This window comes from Phascolarctos cinereus, unplaced genomic scaffold, assembly GCF_003287225.1.
Source record: "Phascolarctos cinereus isolate Bilbo 61053 unplaced genomic scaffold, phaCin_HiC Scaffold_4;HRSCAF=312, whole genome shotgun sequence".
In the NCBI taxonomy this organism is placed as follows: Eukaryota; Metazoa; Chordata; class Mammalia; order Diprotodontia; family Phascolarctidae; genus Phascolarctos; species Phascolarctos cinereus.
Window position 1 is genome coordinate 447,668,142 of NW_027555847.1, and position 27,880 is coordinate 447,696,021.

General features: G+C 37.0%; 1 protein-coding gene across 2 annotated transcripts in view; it reads left to right on the forward strand.

The window, feature by feature from the left end:
- The first annotated feature begins 852 nt into the window (after positions 1-852).
- Positions 853-27,880, forward strand: part of SNX16 (sorting nexin 16) — a 36,190-nt gene continuing 9,162 nt past the window's right edge. The window contains exons 1-5 of one of the 2 annotated variants that reach the window (XM_020995746.2): positions 853-1,122; positions 2,571-3,042; positions 9,044-9,130; positions 11,634-11,782; positions 18,375-18,444. In XM_020995746.2, coding sequence (XP_020851405.1) covers positions 2,668-3,042; positions 9,044-9,130; positions 11,634-11,782; positions 18,375-18,444 — 681 coding nt within the window. In that variant the 5' untranslated portion in view covers positions 853-1,122; positions 2,571-2,667. Of the gene's footprint in view, positions 1,123-1,203; positions 1,681-2,570; positions 3,043-9,043; positions 9,131-11,633; positions 11,783-18,374; positions 18,445-27,880 lie in introns of those variants that run through there. The other variant, XM_020995747.2, reaches the window with a different exon arrangement.

Below are 27,880 nucleotides of genomic sequence, written 5' to 3' on the forward strand. Positions count from 1 at the left end.
TGTTAGCATTGGGATTTTAGCTTGAGTTGTGCTAGATCTACAGGTTTCAAAGAACTGCAAACTTGATATGAAACAGCAGTGATGCATCAAAACACAGACAGAGGGGGGAGGGGGAGGGAGAGAGAGAGAAAGAAAGGGGGGAAGAGGGGAAGAGAGAGAGAGAGAGAGAGAGAGAGAGAGAGAGAGAGAGAGAGCGAGAGCTAATGTTTTGAAATGACCATAATTATTCTATTTCTTTCCACTTCTGCCATTGCCTCTTAGATTGAAGGAATATAAAGCCTCTCCATCAGGATGTCTCACATTAACTCAAACTCAACTTGTCCAAAACAGAACTTGCTAAATTTCCCCCTAATCTGCTCCTTTTGACTTATTTTTGTTCAGGGCACTATCACGGTCGTCCACGTGAAAAGCCTTGGTGTTATCTTTGACTCTTCTCTTCCGCCTCACTTCGGTCACGAAGGCTTATTAAGTCTCCCTCCACATTTCTCACGTTCCCCTCCCCCCCCCACACTGTCTTCATTTCCACCGTAAGAGGTTTCTTGCCTATCACTTAAGCTTAGTATTGCTTCTAAACTAGCAGAATGCCTTCCGGCAGGGTGGATTTCTAAGCGTGAAGGGTAGCTCTGGCTGAGTTCCTAGGTCCACCCATCCCCCACATCCCCCTCCATCCCCAAAAGTCATTAAACCTGCCCAGGTCGGGCACAAAAGCGAATTCGACGATGCCACAGGGCATCTTGGGAACTGTAGTTCCAGTCGCCTACAACGGCGATTTGGGAGTTGCAGTTTTCGCATCCCTGAGACTCTAGGTCATAAAAACAAACGTTGGGTCGTGAGATGTTAGGCTCCTCCCACGAGAGGCCGAGCTCCAGCGGTTTCCCTCTCGGGCCACGACCCGCCCCTCGAACGTAGCGTCACCTCAGCGAGTGACGGCCCGAGCTCCAGGGCGCTCTCTCCCGCGTCTTAGCCCGGCCGGCTGGAGGCTGCGGCGGCCCGAGAAAGCGGGAGACCGAGAGCGGGAGACCGAGAGCGGCGCGGGCGCCGGGCTGAAGGTCACGTGAGGCCGGAGCTCTGGCGTCGCCGCCGCCGCCCGGGAGACCGTTTAACGGTCGTGGGCCCTTTGAGGTACGGAGCGGGGAAGGAGGGAGGGGCGGGCTCGGGAGCAGACACCTGTTCCCCCGCCCCGCCGCCGCGGGCCGCGGCTTAGGCCGTTGCCGCGCGAGCCCCCCGCCCCCGCCGCGCTCGGCACCCCGTCGGGGAGCGGGGGCGCCGCGTGGGGACCGGGGCAGGCTGCGCTCGTGCCGTCGCCCGGAAGCCTGCCCTGGCCTCGGGCTCGCGTCGTTCTGCCCCCTCGGAGCTCGGTCGCCCCCCGGCTGCAGCCCCGTTTCCCCCACCTGCCTCCGGCGGGCCGAGCGCCCAGCCCGGGTTCACCTGCCCCGAGGTGCGGCCGGGGCAGGCCGGGCTTTGCTATGTTTAATTGGACGTTTGGTGGCCTGCCATTTGGCCGCTTCACCCCGGGCCGTGTCCACTCCTCGACCCCTCCTGCCTCAGTTTCCTAATGGTTCGGCCTCCGGCCACGGTCTGTTTGAGGTTTGAGTTTTGTGTTTGCCTTTGGCGTGTGAGACCTTGGCTGCTTAGGGTGATTCAGCAGCTCCCGTGGGCGGATCTTGGAAGATGGAGAAGGTAGCGTTGGAGGTGCGCGGGTGTCTGTGCGTGTGTGTGCGTGTTTGATGCTGGTCCGGATTGAGGAGTTGGGGGTAAAATAAATTAACGTGTGTAAAGTGTTTTGCAAACTTTTTAAAGCTCTGTGCAAATGCCACCTATTGTTACACCTCCACCACCCCCTTAGGCTGAAAGCTGCTGGGGTGCAGGAACTGTATTTTGCCTTTACTTCCGGAGCTGAGTATGTGGTCCGCACCCAGTGGGCGCTTAATAAATGCTAGTTGAACTGACCTGCTTAGTTTGAGGCCACTAGTTTGCCTCAGCGTAGATTAATGTGTGTTATCTATCCCTTAGTATGTATGACTATTCACATGATTACTTAATTACTTTATGATTCCATAGATTGAAAGATAAACATTTTGGTTTCACTTTTTCCCTGTTTGAGAGTCTGCTGGTATTGGTAAAAACTGCACTAAAGAGAGGAAAAATAATGGTGATAGTAAAATTCATGACCATGTATTGAGTTCCAGCAGTTTGGTACAAAGCAGTCGGGGGGGGGGGGGCGGAAACCTCAATGAAAAGAATTTATCATATTTAGGAATGTATATATTGCTTTATTTCTGTGGTTTTTTTGTGTAAATCAGGTAAAAAATATCAAGGACAAAGTGCACCCACAGGTGAGTGGGAAAAGGAAAGTTATTTGTGCTTGCTTTGACTTATGAAATAATTGTGGCTTTACATGTATGAGTAAGATCACTATGAACCTCAAGTCTTTGGGAGAAGCAGGGAGGAGTTTTACAAGGTATAATCCCCTAGTCAAACAATTGGCTATAATAATCAGTGTGTGTTATTTTTTCTGAAAAATTTTCCTAATTAGTGTTTACCTATTATGTATTTTCTTTCATTTCTAGACATTGAATTCTTGAGAAGAAAGCAATGGCATCTATATTACTTTCTCTTTAACTGGATGCAAAAGTTGATAGATTTGCTGCAGTATTGCTGAAGAGAATGGCAACTCCTTATGTCCCTGTGCCTATTCCTGTAGGAAATTCTTCTTCAAATTTTACCACAAACAGAAGCCAAAGAAGTTCTTCTTTTGGGAGTATTTCAACAAGTTCAAATTCTTCCAAAGGCCAGCCAGAAGATTCTAATGTGGATAGTTACAAAAAGACAGCAGTACCAGATCAAATGGACAACAATTCATCTATCTGTAGCAGCCCCCTTATTAGGACTAAATTTACAGGTATAGAATCTTCCATTGAATATTCTACTAGGCCAGTAGAAAATGAAGAACAAAGTACAGAATCTATGAGTTGGGAAGAAAGACCCTCTACACCTACTATATTGGGTTATGAGGTGATGGAAGAAAGGGCTAAATTTACTGTAAGTATTAAGAATACTTGAGAGAAAAAAAGGAAAAAATATATTGAGGTCCATAAATCCCCAAAATATTTTCATTTGACTACCCATTTTGTTTCTAGTATTATAGTTATTTACAGGTATGAATTCAAGATAATAATTGTCCCAGTGCTTTCAATGAGTTACGAAATGGTACTGTAATTAGCTGTATGTACTTTTGGAAATTAAATGTTCATTGAATTTTCCATAAGTATAGTGTGTATCCTGCATGGGCATGTGAGCTGATATTGTTGATTTTCTTTTGTTTGTCCTTGATTTCACTGAATGTATTAAATCCATAATTTTGCTAGTGTGGGTGTTTTGTGCATTTGGTACAGATCACAACCTCTCCTTGCTTTCTAATAACTTATCTTTCATCTTTCCGTAAATCCTTTGCAAAGTACTCACCCAACATACTAGAAGCTTTCTTCTGGTTTTTGTAATATTTCATAATTACCAGGGCTGCACTCAAGCTGTCCATCTGTTATCCCTCACTTTTGCTACATAATCAGCCCACTTCTTTCTGGTCATATCTGTGAGAATAATTTTTATATTCCTACTTAATTTGATAAATATCTACTCGGTTCATTGTCATTTATTGGATATCAGTGATTTTATTAGTGAATGAAGTAGAATAGGATTAAGTTTGAGTAAGTTCTGATAGTAGTGCTATTAGGATAAGAGTTGTGATTAATCCACTATATATTGATAATAATATCCATATATGTAATATAAATGATAGATTTATACTATATAGATTTACAGTTTGTTATTTAGGCCTGTATTAACCTGTGTTAGGGTTGTTACATGCATGTCGAAAATGACATTGCTGCGAGGTCTAGTTGCCGTTCTTGAAATCTTCATCTCTATTGATCTTAATCCTGTTTTGCTATGAAAAAGACTTTTTTTTTTCCAAGTCATGGACCCCTTTGGCAGTCTGATGAAGCCTGTTGACCCCTTCTCAGAGTAGTGTCTATTGCCTACATTAATTCATAATTGAAGGAGATGTTAAATTTCAATTAGAGGTTAGTGAAAATAGAGTTGATTTTTTTTTCTCCAACCAAGATCATGGACCCATGAACTTAACCCCAAGTTAAGAATTCTTGGTCTAGAGGAAAGCAGTTTTCAAAAGTCTTATGATTCTTAATTATAATCATAAGCAAATTCAGAAACATCAATGTTAATAGTCTAAAAAGTTATTTTTACCACTTCTAGTGCTACTCAGCTGCCATCACTAAAGGAGCTAAAGAGAATTTAGAACCTAGGGTCCTCTCTATATACTATCAGGTGGTTTCGGATTAGAACTTTTGTTAGATTTAGATTTATATAAAAATGGAATCATACCGTAAACTGTAGGTAAAAGTGAAATGAAAGAATAAGATAAGGAAATAGAAATGACTAATGACAGCTAGGTGGCACAGTAAATAGAGTACTGGCCCTAAAGTCTGGAGAACATGAGTTCAAATCAGGCCTCAGACACTTATTAGCTGAGTGACCCTGAGAAAGTCATTTGACCCAGTTTTCCTCAGCTCCTCATCTGTAAAATGAGCAGTAGAAGAAAATGGCAAACTACTCTGCCAAGAAAACTTCTTATGGGGTCATAAAGAGTTGGACACAGTTGAAAATGATTGAACACACACACACTCTTCAGAAAACTCTGAACTTATTGTCTAGATACTTTCTAGTTCCATCTCTTTAAATGTAATTGATGTGGCCCAATAGTTTAGCTGTTTTCCATTTACATAATGAAATCTTGCCCCGCCTTTTTAAGATGCTGTGAAATCAAGTGGGAACAAGGTTGAAAGGGAGGAGGGGAAGGAAAAAGGCTACAAAAGTACCTTTGGCATTACAGAAGAAACTTTCACCTTTTATATTCTTGAGTTGTACCACCAAAAAGTTAATTTAGACCAGTAAAGCAGGGAATCTGGCTGAGGAACTTTCTGTTTGGGAAGGCAGAAATGCAGTGTTATCAGACTACCTTACCTATTCCATATGATTGTTGTGAGGATCAAATGAAATAATAAAGATGAGAACACTTTGAGAAATTAAGTATAATTTAAATTTAAGATATGTTATACATTACTGACTGATCAAATCCATTTATGTACTTTCTTTGATGAAAATCACAACCCATCTATGTCTACTACTCATCCTATGTGACTTTTATCTCTGCCTTTCAATAAATCATATGCTGGAGACTTTACTCTGGGTGAATGATTTAGTTTTCTCAGTAGTACATCAACTGATTGATCATTTGGAAAAGAATCTCATATTTTGATTAACAACATTAATGTTCATAGTCTAAAGTCTTATTTTTACCATCCCTACTACCACTTAGCTGCCATCACTATAGGCTAAAGAGGGTTACTTAGAAAGAACCTAGGGCAGGAGTTGGGAATCCACAGTCTCAAGGTCACATATGGCCCTCTAGGTCCTCAAGTGCAGCCCTTTGACTGAATCAAAACTTCACAGAACAAATCCCCTTAATAAAAGGATTGGTTCTGTAAACCTTGGACTAAGTCAGAAGGCTATACCCAAGGACCTAAAAGGCCAAACGTGGCCTCAAGTCTGCAGGTTCCCCACCCCTGACCTAGGGTCCTCTCTACACTATCAGGCGATTTTTGATTAGGACTTTTGTTAGATTTATATTTATAAGTTAAAATGAAATCATTCCAAAAGCTATAGGTAAAAGTGAAATGAAAGGTGAAAGGATGAGATGAGGAAGTAGAACTGGTTAGTAAAATAATATCCCAATATTTTTACTCATGAAGATTGTTATTAGGAAAATATGATGCTCATAGCTTCATTGTTTAACCTCATATCCCCTTGCTGCCTCCAGAATGAGATTCTCTCCCATACTTCAGTTTCTGATTTTGACTCTCCCTTTTAACCAGTAGACATTGGATATCTGTCCTAGATCTCACCTTACTGGTGGCATCATCTTAGTTTTTTAACCTGAAGTCTGTGAACTTAGTTTTTTAATATTTTGCTAACTGCGTTTCAAAATAATTAATTTCCTTTGTAATCGTGTGTATTTTATCATATGCACTTGAAAATATTCTGAAAGGGATTCACAGGCTTCACCACACTGCTAAAGGTGTCCACAACACAATAAAAGGTTAAGAACTCCTGATCTAACTCATTGTGTTAAGCATGCTACATGTAGCTCTTGTAGCCTTTTCCCTCAAGCCTACACTTGGAAGTACTTGACAGAAATTCAGGCTTTTCATGAAAAACATTTTAAAGAGATAATACAACTCAACAGAATATTTCCCACCATTCATTCATAAGGGTAGAGTAGAGTATGATACTACAGTAAAGCCCTGGAGTTAAGTATGAGAATAAGTAATTGAAAAAGGACATTTCAAGGAAGAGAAAAAAACTAGGAAAAACTAAAAAGTAAAAATTTTTGATACTACTACAAAGAACTAATATTAAACTGTGGTAACTGATTTAAAAGCTTGAAATAGCTTTGAGAAACATAAATTATATATTCTTGATAAGGAATAAAAGTTCAACTATTGGCTCTTTTGCTGCTCAGAAGCATTTGAGTGCTCAAAATCTGAAGATCCCATTATAATAGTACTATACTCGAAGATGCAAAAGAAATGAAAAGACAGATCACTACAGGCAAACTCTTGCCTTCTGTTTAAGAAATGCTTTCAGTTAGGATTTTCTTCAGTGAATATATTTTGAACATCCGTAGTACATAGCATTGCTCCACTGTAGTAGTAGCCCTAGGGGTTGAAAAGTTTTAATACCTAATTCCTGTCCCCAAGGAGCTCATAGTTTAATTGATAGGACAGTCACAGATTTAGAGGCAGTGTGGTGTAATAGAAAGTCATAGACTCATAGTCTAAAGACACCTGGATTCCAGTCCTACCTCTGCCTGTATGACCATCTGCAAGTCACCTAGACTCTGTTAAGAACCTCATCTATTTCATGTGTTTTTTGGTTGTTTTTAATATTAAATTATTTAAATATTTAACATTAATATAAAGGAAATCTGGAACTAGAACCATCATTGCATGGCTTCTATTTTAACTACAGTTCAGAGTTGTTAGAGATCCAAAGGGTGTCCAAATAATTTGTTCTGTGTTGCTTAAGTAGATGAACTGACTTGGTATTTTCACTTTTCTTCCTCAGTCTACCTTTTGGTAGAGAAGTTGAGTGGCCCAGGAAAAAGTCTTCCATGACAAAATATGGGGAATAGTCAGTGTTGGAAGGGTTGTGGTAAGACAGGCATACTAATAATGCATTGGTAGTGGAGCTGTGATTTACCACAGCCATTCTGGAAAGCAATTTGGAATTAAACAAAGTGACAAAACTGTCTATACCAGTGGTGTCAAAAAATAGAAATGGAAGCCACTAATCTGTAAGTAAGGATTCCTACAGGCCACATTTTAACTTAGTTTTAGAATGTTAGGTTACCTATATTTTACTTTATTTTTGTTTATTTTGTTAATTATTTCTCAATTACATTTTAATCTGGTTTGGGCATTACTTAGGGGTATTGCTGGCCCTTTGATCCAGGGATTCTACTGCTAGGCATATGCCACAAGGAGATGATTGAAAAAAGACTCCGTATTAAACCAAAATATTTATAGCAGCATTTTTTGTGGTAGCAAAGAAATGAGAATAAAGTAGATCCCCATTGATTAAAGAATTGCTAAGCAAAATATGATGAAAACAGAATCATAAAAACACCTATATGAACTGATGCAAAGTGAAGCAGAGCCAAGAAAATAATGTATATAAAACAATATACTTTCCATTTATATTAATGAAAATATTGTAAACAGACAACCACAGTAATCAAAATTAATGTGGCAAAATTATAAGCAACAAGTTATGACTCCAAAGAAAAGATGTAAGAAGACATCTTCCATTCCTTTGCAGAGGTAGAAGGTCCATGGGTGTTGAACATTGCTTATGTCAGTATTTTTCTTTAATGTATCGATTAGTTTTGCTCATTTTTTTCTCTAATTTCTCTTTTCCTTTAAAAAATATTAGCAAGGGAGAGGATACAAAGTATACTTACAGAAAAAGGATACAGGGGAAAACCTAGGTGATGTAGAAACTAAAAGTAGCAATAAAAATCTATGTTTCAAAAGAAAAAAAGGGGCTCCATGATGGAAGGGAAGAGACAAAGGGCTAACCTCTTGGGTCATTCTAAGATGACTCTGATTACTAGCTAGAAATAAAAGATTCTGTGTTTGACAACAGGTTTAAGGGACAGAATTTTCAGAAATACTGTACTTATTTTTTAAAAATCAACTTTTTTTTGTTTAAAAAAGTTTTATCTTAAATACGAATAGTTCCTGAAATTGTGTTTGTAAATTTTATTTGTATTTTGTTTGGTTTGCGTTAGTCATTTTATTACTGAGTAGCACAGATTGCTACTTTGTGGGTTCAAAAACATTAATCTAGTAAATATACCTTTTTGTCTCCCAGGCACCAAGTTTATTTTTTTATATTGAAAAAATTTTTTGAACTTTGGTGTTTGGAAAGTTTTGAAATCATATTGTTTCACAGCTGCTCCAAGCAATCCTAATTAGTTTTTTTTTTACCATTAATTATAAATGTTGTTGACCTAGAATATTCACATAGCTAAAGAGTTCATTATTATTAGCAATTTTGGGCTAAATTGATCTTAGATTTTCCTTATTAACTTACAGGCAACATTGAAGCAGTTAAATAATGGCTGACATATAAATAATGCATTCATAGTGTCAAACAGTTTTAGAAGTAGTAGACTATTTCCTCCAGTACTTTATGTAGATATGGAAACTAGTGATTTTTCTTGAAGCTACATAGTTTCAGATCTGGGACTAGTACTTAATTTTCTCCTCAGTGTTGTATACCAAAATTTTCTATTAATTTTGACAACTAAACCTTAGTCTTGAAATTTTATGCTTTTAAAATATATCCTTTCACTGACTTTGTACTTGGAAATTTCATATTTTTCATACTGTTTTATGTACAGGTATATAAAGTGCTAATAAGAAAAAGCCCAGAAGAAAGCTGGGTAGTTTTCAGAAGGTATACGGATTTCTCTAGGCTGAATGACAAAGTAAGTAATTTGATCTACTGTGTCTCCTGAAACCAACTTTTAACTTTTAATGTGAATTGTCTTGCAGTCAATTCTTTAGTTTACTTTTACATTTCTTTTTAATAAATCCAAGTGAGCCCTTTGCTATGGAAAACAAATATTGTCTGCAATCAAATTATGCAGAAGCTCCTTTTTGTCTTTATAATGAAATATGTAGTATTTTTAGTTCTCTTTTTGTCCCCACTGGTTGTTAATTTAGCACCACTTCATTTTCACTCAAATTTTATGACACTAGAGGCATCCTAGAATTGTCCAAAATAACACTAAAATAAGACCAATTTTAATAGTAACTGGCTTTTTTCTCTGTTATGTTCAAACAATGTGCAAGTTAGTAGTGAGCAGTAATGGAGTCTGTAATCCTGAAAAATTCTCTCACCAATTGGAATCTCATAGGTAACCTTAGCAGCCAAAAGCAGCCTTTAATTAATGCCTTAGTTCATATACACTAACATATATTTGGTCAGAAACATTTTTTTCCCAGTCCAGTTCTCTTCACTCACTCCCTGATACATTTAAAATTACTTGGAAGTTGTCTTTTAAGGTATGAGAAAAATACCTATCAACCAAACTTCTGGGTCGCTTAAAACAACCTACAGTTATGTTTTAGTTACCAGGAAAATGTCACTGACTATTTCTTATTTCAGATGAATACTTCTATCTCCTCCAAAATCTAAGAGAAGAGATAGTTTTGAATACCAGATTATCTTAGAACACCTGAAGTACTCTGACTTAGATGCAATGTCTTTTCTTACCATTCTTTTCTGGATGTATTTTAACATTGGTATTAAAATAAATAAGGTGTGTCCTAAAGGAAATGTTTAGTGTTTCTATGACAACATCTGTTCTATATGAAATTTCATTACATTTCTGAATTTCAGTAGCATTTAAAAGACTATTAAGTTATGGAGCTAGAATTTTGTCCTATTGAGGGTTTTTTATTGAGGAGGAACAAAGTAGTTTGTTTCATTATTAGAAATCTAATATGGAATTGAAGTTTTAATCCTGAGCTTTCTTATGTAGTTATAATAATTTTATTGAGTCATAACATGATAGAACAGGCTCAGTTGAAAGCTCTTTAATCTTTTCATATTTATTGTCCATTTCCTTTTTATGGCTTACACAGTATTAAATATTTAGCCCTTTATCTCTATCCAACTAAGTTAATCTTCACTGTCAGCATACTTCTAATCCTAAGCAAATTCAGGTTTCAAAAGAATTTTGAAGCTATTTGAAGAAAGATACTAGTATGACTTAAAGCAGTAAAAACCACTTGCTTCCCTGCCATAGACACACAACATTCATATTACTAGATAAATAATAAGAAATCTTTCAACTATATGTTACTATATTATAGCATATTTTGGCTGCTAAGGACTTTAAAGAGCCCATATAACTTATAAAGAGATAGGGGAATTCTATCTTGGTTCTGCTGAATCTTTTTTTGTTCTTCTGTTTAAAAAATTAATAGAGTTTTTCTTAGTTCACGTGCTCAACACTGTGCTAGCCCCTTTAAAAGATAAAGAACATATGTAAGACATGGCTCTTACCTCCTGTAAACTTTATGTTGCAGAAATAGCTCATTAACATAACAAGAGATTACAAATGAAGTAGAAAAAACAAAACAGGATAGGGTAGAGTGACACAGACTTTAAGTATAGAGGAGCAGAAGGTCAGAATAGAGAAGTTTAGAGGAGAGGGAGTTATAAATTCTATACTTAATCTAAAATATATTTAACATATTTAAATTTTTTAGCATTGAAGTAAATAAAACTAATCCTTATTTCCTTCCATTATTTTGTGACTATAGTTTATAATTTATTATGAGAGCTTATATAAATGTGTGCTTTCCTCACATTTGCTCAACATGTGTGTTCAAAATAGAAGTCTATTTAGAAAGAAAATTTGGGAATATGATGAGTATCAGAGTATTGACAGAAAATGAACGATAAATCACATACATCTAATACACAAAATTCAGCCTTTTTCAAGAGTTCATAGCTCTAAAATTGGAAGGGACCGTAGAGGCCATTAGTTCATCCTCTCAATTTACAGATGTGGAAATCAAGGCCTGGGGAGCTTAAGTGATTTTTCCCATTTCATACATCATCAGGGGTGAGATTTGAATTCCCACGTTCTCTGACTCCAGAACCAGTACTCTTTTCACTATATCTTGCTTCTTAATGAAATTTTCTTACATTATATATTGAGATCTTTATGTCCCATCACTTTTTTTATTTTGCTTCCAAGAATTTTTCACTGTGAAGTTCTTACTAGCTTAAACCATTAATTACACTGTAACTGTTTTATTATCTAGCAATAACAAAGGACTTTGTAATTTTTAATTTTTTAATTAAGCATATTTTGCAATTTGTCATGGATTAATCCACATTTGTTGCTCACTTTAAAGTCATATTCAGTATTTTCTTAACTCCATTTTTGCTGGATTGTAATCTTTTTTTTCCAGTTAAAAGAAATGTTTCCAGGCTTTCGACTGGCTCTTCCACCAAAACGCTGGTTCAAGGATAATTACAATGCCGATTTCTTGGAAGACAGACAGTTGGGACTTCAGGCATTCCTACAGAATTTAGTGGCGCACAAAGATATTGCTAACTGGTATGTAACTTCTTAAAGAAATAAAATTTATTAGAAATATTCTAATATCCAGAAATAATTAAAAGTCTAAATCAAGGAATTTTCAAAGATTAAAAAAAAATAGTATATAATTCCAGTAGCCAAATGTAATCACTGTTTGTGTCAGTGATGAGGAATTGCTTCCTTCTTTCAAGGAATGAATTTATTTAGTGTTTTCCTTGTGAATACTAGAAAACAGGAAAGCAAAAATACAGTTCTAGATAGTTGATTAAACTATATAATGTGTTTTTGACATGTAAATTCTAAATAGAAACTTGAAGGATTACTGTTGTCCATAGAGACTTTGCTTCAGTATTTTAATAAAAATCCTAAATGAAAGGAACTTAGTTGTAAGTACAGTAGATAATACAAACTGCAAAAGTAAGGCACATACCTATCTGAGAGAACATTATTAGGTTATTTTGGTTTTCTCTGGGAGTTTCAGTGAAGTTAATCATGCTTAATGTTGCTGTAAGCCAAACACTATAGGTAAAGTCTTGAGGTAGAGTTAATAATTATAAAAATGGAAAATAGCAATGCAGTAGTGAGGATTTAGAAATGAAGAGAATTATATATGATTTCTTCGCTTCTGATTCATAAGTTAAAATGTATTAAAGTATTTACAATGTACCAGGCACTGTGATAACTTCTGAACATACAAAAAAATTGAGAAAATAGTCCTAGTCCTCAAAGAGCTTACAGTCTGATACGGAAGACAACGTGTTTGTATATAAGTATGGACAAAGTACATACAAAAGAAACTCAAGGTAGCCTTGAAGAAGAAGGTACTAACATCTGTGGGGACCAAGAACAGCTCCAATGCAGGTAGTGCTTGAGCCAAGTCTTTAAGACAACAAGAGATTCCAAGAGGTGAAAAAGAGGAAGAAGACCATTTGAGGCATAGAAACAGAAGTGGAGTGCTAGCATAGTGTCACAGGAGGCCTTTATCGAGAAATTCCCTACATTAATAAAATCATTGGTCTGAACCCTCCTATCTCCCAAAAAATCCAGTCATGAGAGCTTGGGCTAGATTGGTTGTTAGAATGTTAGGGAGAAAGCTTTCAAAGAAAGAAATGGACAGAATTTGGTTATTTGATACAGGAATTAAAGGAAGGTGGGTATTAGGCCTGAGGGATCAGAATAGTGGTAGGACCCTGAAAGAACTGGGAAAAATATCTACGGTAGACATAAAATGTTACTTCTGACTATAATTGTCACATGAAACTACAAAAGCAACTATGAGCTAAGAACAATATTACACAATAGAATTTTTTTGCTCATTGATTTGGTAACAAACAACAAATCTTATTTGCCTCCATCAGTTAAGAGTTCAGGTTGCACCAGTTTGGAGTGGATCCCAATCTTTAAGTGTTAGGGAATAATGTTAGGGAAAGGGAAACCTATTTTCGTAATAGTTCTCTAACGGAGAACCACAAAGTGTTTGAATTACCAAATAACATCAACAATTTCTGTCTCCCCAATTTGGGGCATTACTATGATACAAGTAGATTGTGAACCTCATCATTACCCTACTTATGTGCAGGAAGTTCAAAGCCCTCCTTTTTAACTAGGAAAACAATTTTAAAATAAACAAAAGGGATATATTACAAAGTGAAAACAAGTCTTAAAGGCTTCAGGAATCAATGTAAAAAGAGATGGGCTGCACTCATAGGTTCCTTTCTGTACTGATTTATGTATATAAAGAAAAGATCTTCTAATCTTATGTCTTAATTGTTTCCCCCCTTATCTTGACATATTATGTATTTCACTTGGATTAAGTGAGGCCAAGTTCTCAGTCTTACAGCAAGAAGTCAATTTGGTTCAGTTCCAGTGCAAGGATTTTCAACACTTTTTAGAACCTGCTTCTTATCTCTAGAGGCCGAGTATCTCCCTTAAGAAATATGGCTTTAACTTGGCCTATACTACACATGCATTTTCTCCCTCTTGCCCCATTTCTCCATTTCTTCTTCTTTCTTTTACACCACCCCCTCATTCCTCCCATGGGCATCATGCCATCCTATGCTAACCTTGTTATCTCTCCTTTTGTCCCTCCCAGTACTCCTGGCTCTTGATAGCTCTACTCTGACTCTTAACAGTGGGTGACTCCAGACTCCACCTGGAACTTTATGGCATTTTTGGGCTGACATGCTTCTCTCTTTTTTTTCCCCCTTCATTTGGCCTGAAACTAGTTCACTGGCTAGCTTTTCTTACTTATCATTCTAGCCTACCGTTAAGGCCCAATTTCCCTAGAAAGTCCTATGGTCTGGGTAGCAAGCAACTTCATTCCTTGATCTGCATTACATCATTCTCTTCCAATTGTTTTGCTGTGTATGAATGGCCTTCTCTTAACTTTTTCAAAATCTAGCTTCTATTTGGAATCTCTCATTCCCATTTAAGATCTTGTTTCCAGTCTGAGGGATGCATTGGTCTTCTCAGCTTTGCACATGTTCTGAGAACTAAGCAGTTTTGAGCCTACTGAATAAGTAAATCTTTCCTGGGTAAAGTTATTAGTTCTTCCCTTTTCACCCAGTTTTCTTAACCTCTAGTGGAAATGTTTTTTGAGACTCCTAGCTTGATTTTATGCCACTGAAATAATACATCCTGTCTAAAAATTAAGATAAAAAGTACATGAATATATATGTATATGTGTGTGGAGACAGATAATAATAATAGCAAATTTCTACTAAAAATATGAAAAGGCATCCTTTTTTCATGGTTCCTTCGAGCTGTATGCCAGTACGTATTTTGTTATCTAAATGGAGCTCAGTAAATATTGGTTGAATTAAAGGAAGGTTGATTTGCCTAGTCTCCCTTTCCACATTGCCTTATTTTCAAGAATAGAGATTAATATTAGAACAAAGAATGAAGGTTGATTATTAAAATGGCAATAGTTAATTGTGGAAAAAATCTCAAGGATATGGACCATATAGAGTTTTCTAAGTATCAGCATAAAAATAGATTATGGCTCTTCCTCATTTTTTGAGTTTACAGAATTTTATAATTACAAGTAATCTTTTCAGCTGTACAATCTAACCTATGCCTAAGAAAGAATTCCCCCTACAACATAAGAGTCTTCTTTACGTGGTATTCACACACACAGACACACACACATGCACACACCCATAGTCTTACCAGTTGCCAAATATTTTTGTTTGTATCTTCTCAACATCTCTTGTATCCATCCCTTTTTCACTTATATTTCACCTGCCCCAGTTCAGGCCTCTGTCTCTTCCTGAATTATTGCTTTAGGTTTCTTATTATTTTTCCTGTATCCAGTCTCTTCCTCTAAGCCACCCTCTACACAACTGCCCAATGATTATGTCATTTCCCAGCTCAAGAAACTTCAATAGCTACCCATTGCCTCTAGGATAAAGTAAAATTCCTCTCTTTACCATTTAAAGTCTTTTACAATCTTACGTCTGACTTCATCCTATCTTCCAGAGTGATTAAACATTGCTATGTCCTCACATACTCTACACTCTAGTCAAACTAGCCTACTTACTGTTTTTCTTACAAGGGATTCCCTTTGCACAGACTATTCACTGTACCTGAAATGCTTTTCCTCCTTATCTTTGACTCTTGAAATCCTACTTCCCTTCAAGGCTCAACTTAAGTGGCACCTCCTTGAAGTCTTAATTTATTTGCACAGCAGTTAGTGCTTTCCCCTTCCCCTGAAAAAAAAATTGCTTTGCTGTTATATACTCCAATATACATGTTATATACTCCAATAAAATGTTTACTTCCTGAGGACAGGGTAACTCTCATTTTTGTATTTATATCTCCAGTGCCAACACAACATGCACACAAGAGGTCCTTAGTAATGCTTGTTGTGATACCCAATAAGGGCTCATTCAGCCTCTGCTAGAAGACCTCCAAAGAGTGGAAATCACTGTTTTCCAAGTTACCCCATTCTACTTCAGAATAGCACTGTTAAACTCAGTAGGGAAGAAAAAAATAAAACCATCAAGGTTTCCTAGGTTTTCCTCTGCTGAGGGAGAAAAACCAGAGTTTTCCTCTGAGGCCATTGTCTCAACCTCAGTACATCTCTGCTCAACAGATGAATAAGTTATGACTTTACACACATTTAAAGTGCTGTATAAGCTGCTAGTAGTAGTCATATTTTCATTGCTGCTATTTTTATTACATCATTAATTAATAAAAATGATAGACCTAAAGAGAGGCCTTCAGCATAATGGGGAGATCTTTTGTTGAGGATCTATGTAAAAACATGGACAAGAGTCACACAGTCGTATCAGTAAGCATTTATAAATAGCTACTCTTTGCCAGGCACTGGGATTACAAAAAAAAAAAAAAGAAAGAAACAGTCCTTCAAAGACCATGGGTGTGGTGTTAATTTCACTTGCATCAATAAGAGGTGGTGGATCTGTTTAAGTTTTGAAGTAGTGATGTTTGCTGGCATCTGTAGCTGACTATCTTGTAGGAAAACATATATTACCATTACAGCCTCAATAACTATGTGAGGTAGCCACTACAAATATTATTTCCATCTTACAAATGAGGAAACTGAGGCAAATGGTATGTGACTTGCCAAAGGTAGCTCTTACCTATTAATGAAGTATCAGTCTCAGCATTCCTTTTAAAATAACAGTTCTCAGGGGCAGCTAAGTGGCACAGTGGATAGAGCACTGGCCCTGGAGTCAGGAGGACCTGAGTTCAAATCCAGCCTCAGACACATGGTACTTCCTAGCTCTGTGACTCTGGGCAAGTCACTTAACCCCAATTGCCTTACTTAAAAAAAAAATTGTAAAATAACAGTTCTCATGGATTGAAATTTCATTAAAATTGATCATTAACTATTCTCTTTGAGAGCAAAAACTTAATGATGAACAGTTAAGACCCATTTTCCAATTAGCTATTAATAAAAAGTGAAAATAGCTATCCTAAATAATGTAATACAAGAGAAAATATTGATTTCACATAATTCTTTAGGATTATATTTGAACCGTTTTTAAAACTGGAGCTGTGATTTCATTGGTGCAGGAAACTTCTGCCAATGATGATCAGCAACTTTTTTATAATTTAGTCATCTAGGGCAGTGGTCACCAAATATTTTTGATCACAGTCCCAGTAAAAATTTTTTTAAATTTTAAGCATATTCCCACTAAGTATATTTTTATTTATAAATTATGTAAATATGCTATGTGCTGATGATTATAAAACAGACACAAAAATAAAAATGTAGTAATATTTTAATCCTAGAATCAGTAAGAACAGCTGGGGTTTATTGAGTAGGTGAATAATAAAGTCTCAGATATATGTGGAGGATAGATTGGAATGGGGAGGGAATTGAGGCATGGAGATCAATTAGAAGGCTATTATAGTTGTACAGACAAGAACTAATTAGGTCCTAAACAAGGTGGCTGTCTGTATGAGTAAAGAGAAGTGGACAGAAGTAAGAGATAAGTAAAGAATGAATTACAGGATTTTGCAGCTACTGTGATTAGATATGTGGAATGAGCAAGTGAGAGCTATCAAAGGTCATACCAAGATTAGAAACCTGAATGACTAAAAGCATTGTGTTTGTCCTCATCAGAAATATAGACATTCAGAATAGGGGTGGGTTTAGGGAAGAAGATAATGTAGTAAGCCATACAATCTAGCCATGTTTGTTGCTGCCAAACTCACTCTATCCCACCATAAATTAAAAGAGGGGAGCTTCCCAGGAGCCATAGCCCACCTTCTAAAAGAAGGTATTTTGAGAGATGAGGGTGAGAAATTTGTCAATGGTACTTATATGGGTGCTACTGTGGGGGCCTCAGTAACGTTTAGGTTATAACTGAGCAGTGACTAGTGCAAAAGTGGAGAGATCAAGAAGTTGGAAAATGGAGGTATGGGGCGCATGGAGGACTGTTGAGGTATAAGTGCGTCATGGCCTAGTGGAGAGAGTCAACCTCAGAATCAGTATAACTGAGTATAACTAGCTTCTAACACATACTGGCTGTGTATCCTTGGGCAAGTCATTTAACCTCTCCCTGCTTTAGGCCACTTTCTTTTAGACTATAAATTGCAGGACAGTTGCAGACTCATTGAGGGTATTTCTTTATTAGGAGCTCCCTATTCCAGTAAAACCACAGGTCTGGACCAATCTTTTGTATAATCCTTAACTCAGCAAGCATCTTTGTACAGATTACTGTGCTAGGCAATAGGAAAGATACAAAGTTTAAATGAGGAGGATAATCCCTGCAGATGTGGAGTTTATAGGAGGATAAGATACAAATGCAGATGATTCTCAGACATACTTAACAGATAATGTGTATTGTGTTCACCAAGATGTTCTGTGTGTGTGGTTGAAGTTGGAAGGTTTTCATATTTTTGCTAGATATGATTATGTGAAACCATTAAGTTAGACCATATGTAAGGCTGTTTGCTTTTAGGGGTATGTCTTAATGACCTGGAATAAACAAACAAATGGCATTATGTCATAATATATTGAGTGTGTGTGTATGTGCGCAGACGTGTACATATGTGAAATGTTTGCTACAAAGTCCATTTTTCTATCTTGTATGAATTTTGATATACTCCATCTGATAGGTTTTTCTTTTTCTTTGAAAAGCCTTGCAGTGAGAGAATTTCTTTGTCTGGATGATCCACCAGGTCCATTTGATAGCTTAGAAGAAAGCAGGGTAAGTGCTGTATTATATGTCGCACTGGAAAAAAAAACTAAGTACAATAACCAAATTGTTCCTAGACTAGCCTGAAAGATTTGTGCCCAAAAAACCAGAATATTATGGTTTCCTATATTTTATCATAGTGGTAGTTTTTCACAGAAAATATTTGCTGTTCAGGTCACAGGACTGTTTCTTTGAAAGACCATTCATATTAATAATTACAGATCTAGGAGCAGCTAGGTGGCATAGTAGATAGAGCATCAGCCCTGAAGTCAGGAGGACCTGAGTTCAAATCCAGCCTCAGACCAAACACTTGACACTTACTAGCTGTGTGACCCTGGGCAGGTCATTTAACCCCAATTGCCTAAAAAATAATAATAATAATAATAATAATAATAATAATAATAATAATAATCATGGATCTATTCAAGTATGTAAAGGCATTGCATTTAAGTTCAAAAAATAGACTATACAAATAGAAGATGAGGGACACATGGCTAAACTGAATTTTATGTGAAAAAAGATATAGAGATTTTAATAGCCTACAAGTTTAAGCTGTATAATACAAAGTGTCATTTGTTCTCCAAAGGGCAAACTGGATCTTAAGCTATGGTAAAAGAAGTTGAGCGTCAGGAGCACAGGAGGGTATATCCTGATCACATGTTGGGTACTGCATCCAATTTAGTATGCCCAGTTAATTCTCTATCACTGATGACCATGTGTTAGGAATATTGTGGATAGAATTCTTATTTGAGTAGGGCAGATAAGATCCCTTACATCTCTTAAAATTATGTGATTCTAAGTAGAAAATTAATACTGTTATTGATCAGATTTTTTTAAGCACTTGCAATGTGCCAAACACTGTGCTTAGCTTTGGGGATATAAGCCCCAAGAATGAAACAATTCCCTACTCTCAAGGAACTTACATTTTAATGGGAAAGATAAGTACAACTATAAATATATACAGTATAAATACAAAATGGATAAATATAAACATTAAATACAAGTAATTTGGGCTGGGGGCACTGGCAATTGGGGTGAGTGGAAGAATCAGGAAAAGTTTCATACAGAACATGGTGTTTGATCTACTTAAAGGAAAAAAGACATTCTTTGAGGTGGAGGTAAGGACAGAGTACATTTCAAGTATGGGAAGAGATGGTCAGTGCAAAGGTGTGAAGGCTCATACATGAACAACAGAAAAGGCCTTTTTATTTAAATCACAGAGTACAGGACTAGGAGTCATATACAGTGAGGCTGGAAATGTAGGTTAGGTTCAGGTTGTAAAAGGCTTTAAGAGCTAAACAAAGGAGTTTATAGTTTATTCCAGAAGCAATAGGGTGTCACTGCAGTTGATAGTGTAGGAAAGTCACATGATCAAATCTGCACTGAAGGAAAATTACTTTTGCTGCAGTATGTAGGATAGATTGGAATTATGAGAGACGTAAGGCAGGGAGACGAATTGGGGGCTGTTGAAATAATCTAATGGAGATATGATGAGGGCCTAAACCAAGATGGTTTAGTAGAGAGAAGTTGGATATGAGAGATATTGTGGAGATAGACACGTTAAGATTTGGCAGCAGATTGAATTTGGAGCTGAGGGGCAGTGAGGAGTCCAGGAGAGCAAGGTTATAAACCTGGGAGAGTGGAAAGGTGATAATGCCTTTGACGTAAATAGGGAGGTTGAGAAGAGGCAAGGGTTTAACAAAGGAGGAAGATAATGGGTTTAATTTTGTATACATTGAGTTTAAGTATCTTCAGGCCATTGAAGTTTGAAATGTCCAGTAAACAGTTGGTGACATGAGATTGAAGCCCAGTATACTGACAATGTAGGAGAAAGAGGAGAGAGCATAGGACAGCACCTTGGAGAACCATCCACACTTAGTGAGTGTGACTTGGGTGATGACCCAGCAAAGGAGACTAAAGAGAGGCTAGATAAGTAGTAGGAAAACCAGAAGAGAGTAGTATTATAAGAACCTAGAAAGGTGAGACTATCCAGGAGACAGGGCGGTCAAAAGTGTCAGATGCAGCAGAGTAGTCAAGAATGAGGACTGAATAAAGTACATCAGATTTGGTAACTTTGAGGAAAGAGCAATTTCAGTAGAATGATGAGGTCAGAAACTAGGGTTGAGAAGTTAATGAAGGAGAAGTGAAAGCAGTGAGCAGAGATAGCATTTTCTAGGATTTTGTTTTAAAAGGGAAAGGGGAATATGGGATGGGGGGGAGGGTGGAGCAGTGGGAGAATGAGTCCAGTGAAAGTTTGAGAGGGTTTTTTTTTGTTTATTTCTAAGGCAAAGGGAGACCTGGACATACTTTAAAGTAGTTGATAGGGAGAAGTTGAAGACTTCGAGCAAGGAGGATGATTATTGAGGATGAAATCTGTTGGAGAAAATAAAAAGGCACAGAGTCCAATTGCATTGTAGAGGGAGTTGATCTTGCCTTGGAGACTGTCAGGCTAAGTGGAAAGAAAGGAAGAGTAAGGAATGATATCAAGGGCTATGGAAATAAAGAGAATGGGAAAAGAGGAGTTCACAGCAAATGGCCTCAGTTTTTTTTTTTCAGTAAGATAGGTGGCAAGGTCCTCAACTGAGGGGTGAGTGGACAGGGAGGTATGGGAGATTTAAGGAGGGAAGAAAAGGTTTGGAATAGCTTTTGAGGGGAGTGAGATAGGGTATCAGTTAGGGATTAGGTACCAATGAAAAGACTACCTTGATTCAGTGAGGGTAGAGTTGAAGTTGGGTAACTTAATTTTGTAAAGAACCTCATCAGCACAGTTATGAGACTTCCAGTTGTGTTCAGATTGTGCTTAGGAATAGAGGAATCAGGTGATTGGAATAATCAAGGGCTGAAGTTTAGTAAGATGAGCAGTGATAGGACATGGGGTCAAGGATTAAGAGGTAAGAGGGTGGGGTAGCATTAAATTGGGTTGAGGTTGGAGAGGTAAAAAAAGGATTCAGAATGAGGGTAATAGCCTGAGAAAGTACTGGGGAGAAGGATTTGATTTTTCAATGAGAGCAAAGAATAGGTTTAGAAGAAGTGAGACATAGGGAGAGGTGGAATGATGTGAAATTGTGTTCAGATAAAGCAGTGTAAATTTCTAATTAGGGAAGTGGAACACTTGTCAGTAATGGTAAAATTGAGTGTTTGACCATATTTGTGTGACTGAAGTAGAATGGTGTATAGGTAATTGGATTTAAGGAGGCTGAGGAATTGGGAGTTTGAAGGACTGTCTGTGAATATTAGTCTCCTAGTAGAAGGTGAGAAGTTTGGAGAAGAGGAAGATAAGGTGAGCCAGGTACTGAAGTCTTTGAGAAAAGAAGGGAGACTGCCCTGGGAGTTAATACACTCTAGGCACCATAGTTCAGATTGGGTCTTACAAAAGATGAAAATTAATACCGCATAAAAAATGTCAGAATTGTACTTAAAATCCTTTTTTATATGCTGAATTTTCCTTCACCTGTATAGCCAAAATAATGGAACATTTATTATAGCAATAAACCCTAATTTTAGGGAAGTTGATGGTGGCATATCTCATAAGTTCAGCTTGTCTCTAGTCTGACTCAAGTTACTTTAATTGACATCTGTCTCAGTGACACATATCTTTAAACAATAGCTAAATTCTCAGCAGATATAGTAATAATAGAGTATCTGGATAAGTGGCATATCTAAATGGTCACTCAACTAATTATAAATGCAACTCTTTTCTCAATGTTTTACGTGTTTGAAATGGACTATGCTTAATTGGTGGAAGTCCCAGGTTGCTATTCCACATGAGGTCCAGTGGGTCACTTGGAGCCTTAGAGTCTAAGAAACAGCCCTTTTACAAAAACCTGTTCCAGTGCCCATAGGTAAAGGCAGCTCTCCAGGTAGCTACAAAAAAGCTCAGGAAGACAAAAACAAATAAAAGATGGTGGCAAAGAGGTTCCCGGAGCCTCTCACTCCCTGGTAAGTGTCAAGAATTGGGGAATCGAGGTGACAGAGCAGATAGAGCACCAGCCCTGGAGTCAGGAAGACCTGAGATTAAATCCAGCCGCAGACACTTGATACTTAACTAGCTGTGTGACCCTAAACAAGTCACTTAACCCCATTGCCTAGCCCCCTCCCCCCACCAAAAAAAGGAGGAGGAATTAACTGCCTTCATATTCCTCCTGTCCAAACTTAGCCTAGTCTCAGGCCATCCCATCCAGAAATAAAGTTAACCCCAGTTGCCTTAGGTCTGTAACCAAAATTTCCTAGCTTCCAGCATTCTCCACTGAGATCGTGGGAGTGTGGGGATGTTCACTTCACTTAGCCCATCTACTTCTGCCAGTGTCTTGGCCCATAACAGGGTTTGTTTTTGTTTTTTGGTTCCCATTAAATTATAAGTTTTCTTATATTACAGTAAAACTATTACTTAAGTTTGTGAATCTAGGCATATCCTTAATGAGTAACAACTATAAGGGATTGAGCCAATATTGTAAATTATTTGTTTTTGATATATTTTGTATAATTATAAGTTATCAAATTCTATAAAGAAAAAGGTAAGAAGGGTCCTGTATCCAGGATTCCTTACGTTGAGTCCATGAACTTTTTAAAAAAAATTTTGTGACTGCATTTCAGTATAATTGGTTTCTTTTTAAATGCCATGGTTTTTTTTTTTACGTATTTAAAAATATTATTTTGAGAAAGGGTCCATAGGCTTCAACAGTCTGCCAAATGAGTCCATGAGGTCCATGGTACAAAAGTTAAGAACTACTTTAGAGGACTATATATGAACTTCAAGAAGCGGGGGAGGGTCGTACATGGAGAAACTGTTAATTAAGCACTTTTAAGATTTCACACTGGAGGGAGAAGCATACTATTTTTAAAAATCAATTTACCATTCAAAAGGATTTGAGTGACCACTATGTATACTTGTCATTGTGTTAGTATGTATTTATACCAGCATATATTATATTTTCCAAATCCTAAAGTACATCTTAGGATTTAAAATTTTCTATTTTAAATTTTTAGAGATGTTTCTTCTGCTCTATGTTGTACTAGATTTAAGAATCCTTTTCTCATTCTTTTATCATCTGTTAGCTAAAGGGGAAAACTAAAGCTAGAGACATAGAGGTGGGAATTGTCATTCAGACCATCAACATAAGTATTGATGAATTGATTCTCCAGTGCACTCCCCATGATGTCTGTCTGCTCAAAATTCCTCTCCAGGGTTCCCACACCACTCCCTTACCCTATTCTCTCAGCTGAGGATCTTGTCTCATACTTAAAAAATTGAGATCATTGTCCATAAGGTCCCTCTTTTCCCCTTCTCTACATTTCAGAGTCCTTCTTTTCCCCTTCTCTACATTTCAGAACCCCTTGACATATTCCCTTTTCTCTCTCCTCTTTTACTCCAGTGTCTCTAAAAAAGAAACAATCTTCTCTGGCCAATACCAACACCATTTACTGAGACTACCTTCTTCCCTGTTTCACTCAACCAGATTGTACACCAAACAGAGAGGCGTGAAATAAACTTGAGACATGGGCCAGGCGGAGCAGCAGAACTGACTCAGTTTATTCATCTGAGGGTACAGGATATATAGAGAAAATCTAGCCTAACTTCAAAGAGACCTCCCCGTGAGATACTCCCCAGAACATCTGCTGAGGACGTGACAACATAAATTTCCTTGTTATCAGGGTTCCTAGATTGGGTTGTAAATTCCAAGGTTTCCCCAGGCGCCTTGGCACCACCTGCATAGAGGAGTGAATGTGTAAATCTAAGGTTCAAAGAGTGAGGAGTGTCTCAGGAGCCTCCTAATCAGGAAGGGATTGGAGAGCCGTACCTCTTAATCATTGAGCCCTTTCGGGTAAAAGCCTGGGCAGAGGTCAAACTCTGCCTTGGATCTTAAACCCTTATCAGACTCTTAAGATCAGCCCTCAACACTTCCCTTTTCCTCATGTCACATCACTCAGATGTGTGCCACCATCATCTCTTTTTTTACCCATCTCACACACAGAGGTGGCCATTCTCTTTGCCAAGGCAAACTCCTCAGCATGCCCTTTGACCCATTCTTTCCCATCTTCTCCAGCAAATTGCTGTCATGATCATCCCTCCCTCCCCAGTCTTCAGTATCTCCTTTGTCTACTGGCCACTTCTCCGCTATACAAATATATCCGTGTTTCTGCCATCCTTTAAAAACCTTCACTTGATCAAATCATGCCTAGTAGCTGGTTCTGTATTTCTGCAATCAAGTTATCAAGGTATTTGTTAAAAAGCATTAAGCTGCTTGGATGTCATCTCCCATTGAGAAAAACATCCCAAATATCATTTCTCTATGTCAGTTATGTGACTTTTAAAAAAAAAACACAAAATTGCGTTAAAGTTAACTATAGGATAATTGAAACTAACTTTTGATAAACTCCAAGTAGCTTTGTTTGTGTACATGAATAAAATTAGTCTTTTATAATGAACAATAACTTAATATAGTATTATGTTAAAGGCTTCTGTTTCTTCTGAAGCTGTTTAGGGAGCTTGTTCTTTATAACAGCTAGTAGTCTTTATAGAAAATACAAAGATTAACTTCAGCCCAGAACAAATCAAATTTCAAATTAGCAGAATACAAATTAATGAGGTTTTATCTTGCCAGTTTATTTAATTTTGTGGAAAGACATTAAATTTAAGAAGCTGAGTTTTGCAAGTTTTTGTAACTCAAGTTGTATTAAAAAGTGATTGGTCTTGGCTGTATAAGCAATTTTCTATCTATTTGCATGAGAGTATTATAGGTATTAGTTTAGCTAAAAGATGCTTCCTAAGTTCACAGATTTTGTTTATATTAAATATGGCCTTGGGGGGTTGGGAATAATAAATAGAGAGAATAGTATCCCTCTATTAGGTAACTATTTCTCTACAATTGATTTTGTTCTGCTAATTCCCATTGAAATTAATAAAAATCTTTGGTACCAAAAAATAGGTCATGCCTACCTAATGTTAGGTTTAAGACATCCTTTAACTTTCAGAGACGTCAGTAAATATGGTATATGTAGCACTATAATCATATTCGCTAGAAATGTGTAAATAACTAATTTTTACAGCATATAAAGTTTGAGACAAAAGTAAAAAAATATGTTTTTATGTGGTACTCTCCAAAATACTTTTAAAAATACCATCATAAGATATGTGTGTATAATAACTAGCATTTACATAGTGTTGTACATTTTACCTCATTTGAGCTCTCTGAGGTAAATGCTATTATCCCTATTTTACATATGAAGAAATTGAGGCACAGAGAGATTAAGTGACTTAAGTATCTAAGGTAGGATTTGAACTCATGTCTTTCTGACTGTTAAGTCCTGTGCTTTATCCACTATGCCACCTAGCTGCTGTGTGTATGCATACGTACACACACACACACACACACACACACACACACACACACGCGCACACACACACACACAGAGTCTTTGTTCTATGTCTTCATTTAACCTAGTCCTGTATCAAAATGCAAAATAAATTGTCAGAGTCACCATAATGGTAAGATTAGAGCCAAGAGTAAATTTCTTCTCTTTCAAGTGACCACTCTTATCATTTAAATCACATTTCTTTTTCTTCTCTATATTCAGTTAAATATTAGTCACCAACTTTCCATAATATGTAATTGGGTATCAGTCATATCTAAGATTATTAGATATAATTACTTATATTTTCCATTGTGGTCAATTTTACTTCTGTTCTTAGTTAATAATATCAATTTCCAAGAAGCTATGTTGTGTTTTTTCACATTGCAGAATATTCAGTAGTTTCAGGATTGTTCTAGTTTCTAAAGCCTAGTGACTCAGCTTCCATGACTACCTAAATGGGAAGCAATGATGGTGGATTCCTATAGCAATCTAAATTGTAGAAGTAGGGTAGTCCAAATAAAAAGTAATGAGCATGAGGCTTTATGTCAGTTTGTATCCCTCCACTAATGGAGCAGTGTCCTCTACTGATTTGCAGGAAAATAGATTATTTATAATCTAGTTTCTCTTCATTAGGATAGTCGAGTATATGATTAATATTATTTGTATACATAGATCATTTCCACATAGCCAAATCCATTAGGAAAGAATCACTGAAAGGAAATTTGCCTGGGGTATATATTTTTCTGTTTCCATAAGTTCCCCTAAGATTCTCTTACCTCTAAACCCACCATAATGAAACTGCCATTCCTAAAAGTTGTACCATGTCACAGTGATATTTTTTTGCCTCTGGAAATCAGTAAGCATATATTAAATAACTACTATATGCCAGATGATATGTGAGTTGCTGGGGATACAAGTACAAATAGTCCCTGCCCTTTCCTATAGGGGAAAGGGTGGAAGGGCATTGGTGTGGGACAAGGGTGGAAGGGGTATAATAAATGCAAAATAATGGAAGGATATATTAGCAACTGGAAGGATCAAGACCCGGTGGAAAGCAGCCCTTGATATGAGCACTGAAGGAAACTCAGAATTCTGAGAAATACAAGTTGGGTGGGGAGGGGAAAGGAGTGATTAAAAGGAGGAGGGCAGCCTGGAAAAGCGTAGAAATAGGAGATTAAATTACGTGTATGAAGGATAGTGAGCTGGACAGCTTATATGAACTATAGAATGTGTGAAGAGAAATAACATATAACCAAACTATAAGGGTAAGTAAGTTGGAGCTCAGTTGCCAAAGGAGTTTGTATTTATAATGTTTAAGGTAACCTGAAGCCACTGGAGTTTGGGAAGTGACATCGTCATATTTGTGATTTAGGAAAATCTCTTTGGCAGCAATATAGAGAATGGATTGGAGAAAGGAAAAAATACCAGGGAAATAAAAATAGGAGGCAATTATAAGGTGATAAAGCCTAGACTGTGATAGTAAACATGAGGAGAGACAGACTTAATAATCTACGATGACTTGAAAATTTCAAACCTGGATGACTAGAAGAGTGATGGCAACCTTGAGAGAAATACAGAAGTTTACAAGAGGGATGGATTTTACTGGAAAGATAACAAAGGAAACTCAATAATGTACATCATTAGTTTTATTCCCAGCATTAAGTAATATGTGGACATAAACAATTTCTGTTATCCTTTCTACAAAACCACTCTACCCTGATGAACTTCAGGATAGAAAAATTTTGTATTGCCGAGAAATCCTGGTTTTTAGGATCCCACATGATACACAAAGGATGTGTAGAGTGTAAGCTTTATTAAAGAGCAAGGGATGACTTTTGTCTTGGGTTTATACCATCATTGTCTAATATCTCACATACAAAATAATCATTTAAAAGTTTGTTGGATTGGATTGGTAGCAGTTTAAAAGAAAATGTTACTGTGGTGATAGATTTATGAATTTTACTCAGGTTGTTTTAGCAGAACTTTTTTTTTTATTGGACCTTTTGAATATTCAAAACAAATTAACAATTAACAGTAAGGAAGAGTGAAATAAAAGGAAATAATTTACATATATTCTGCCTTAGTATGATTTTAT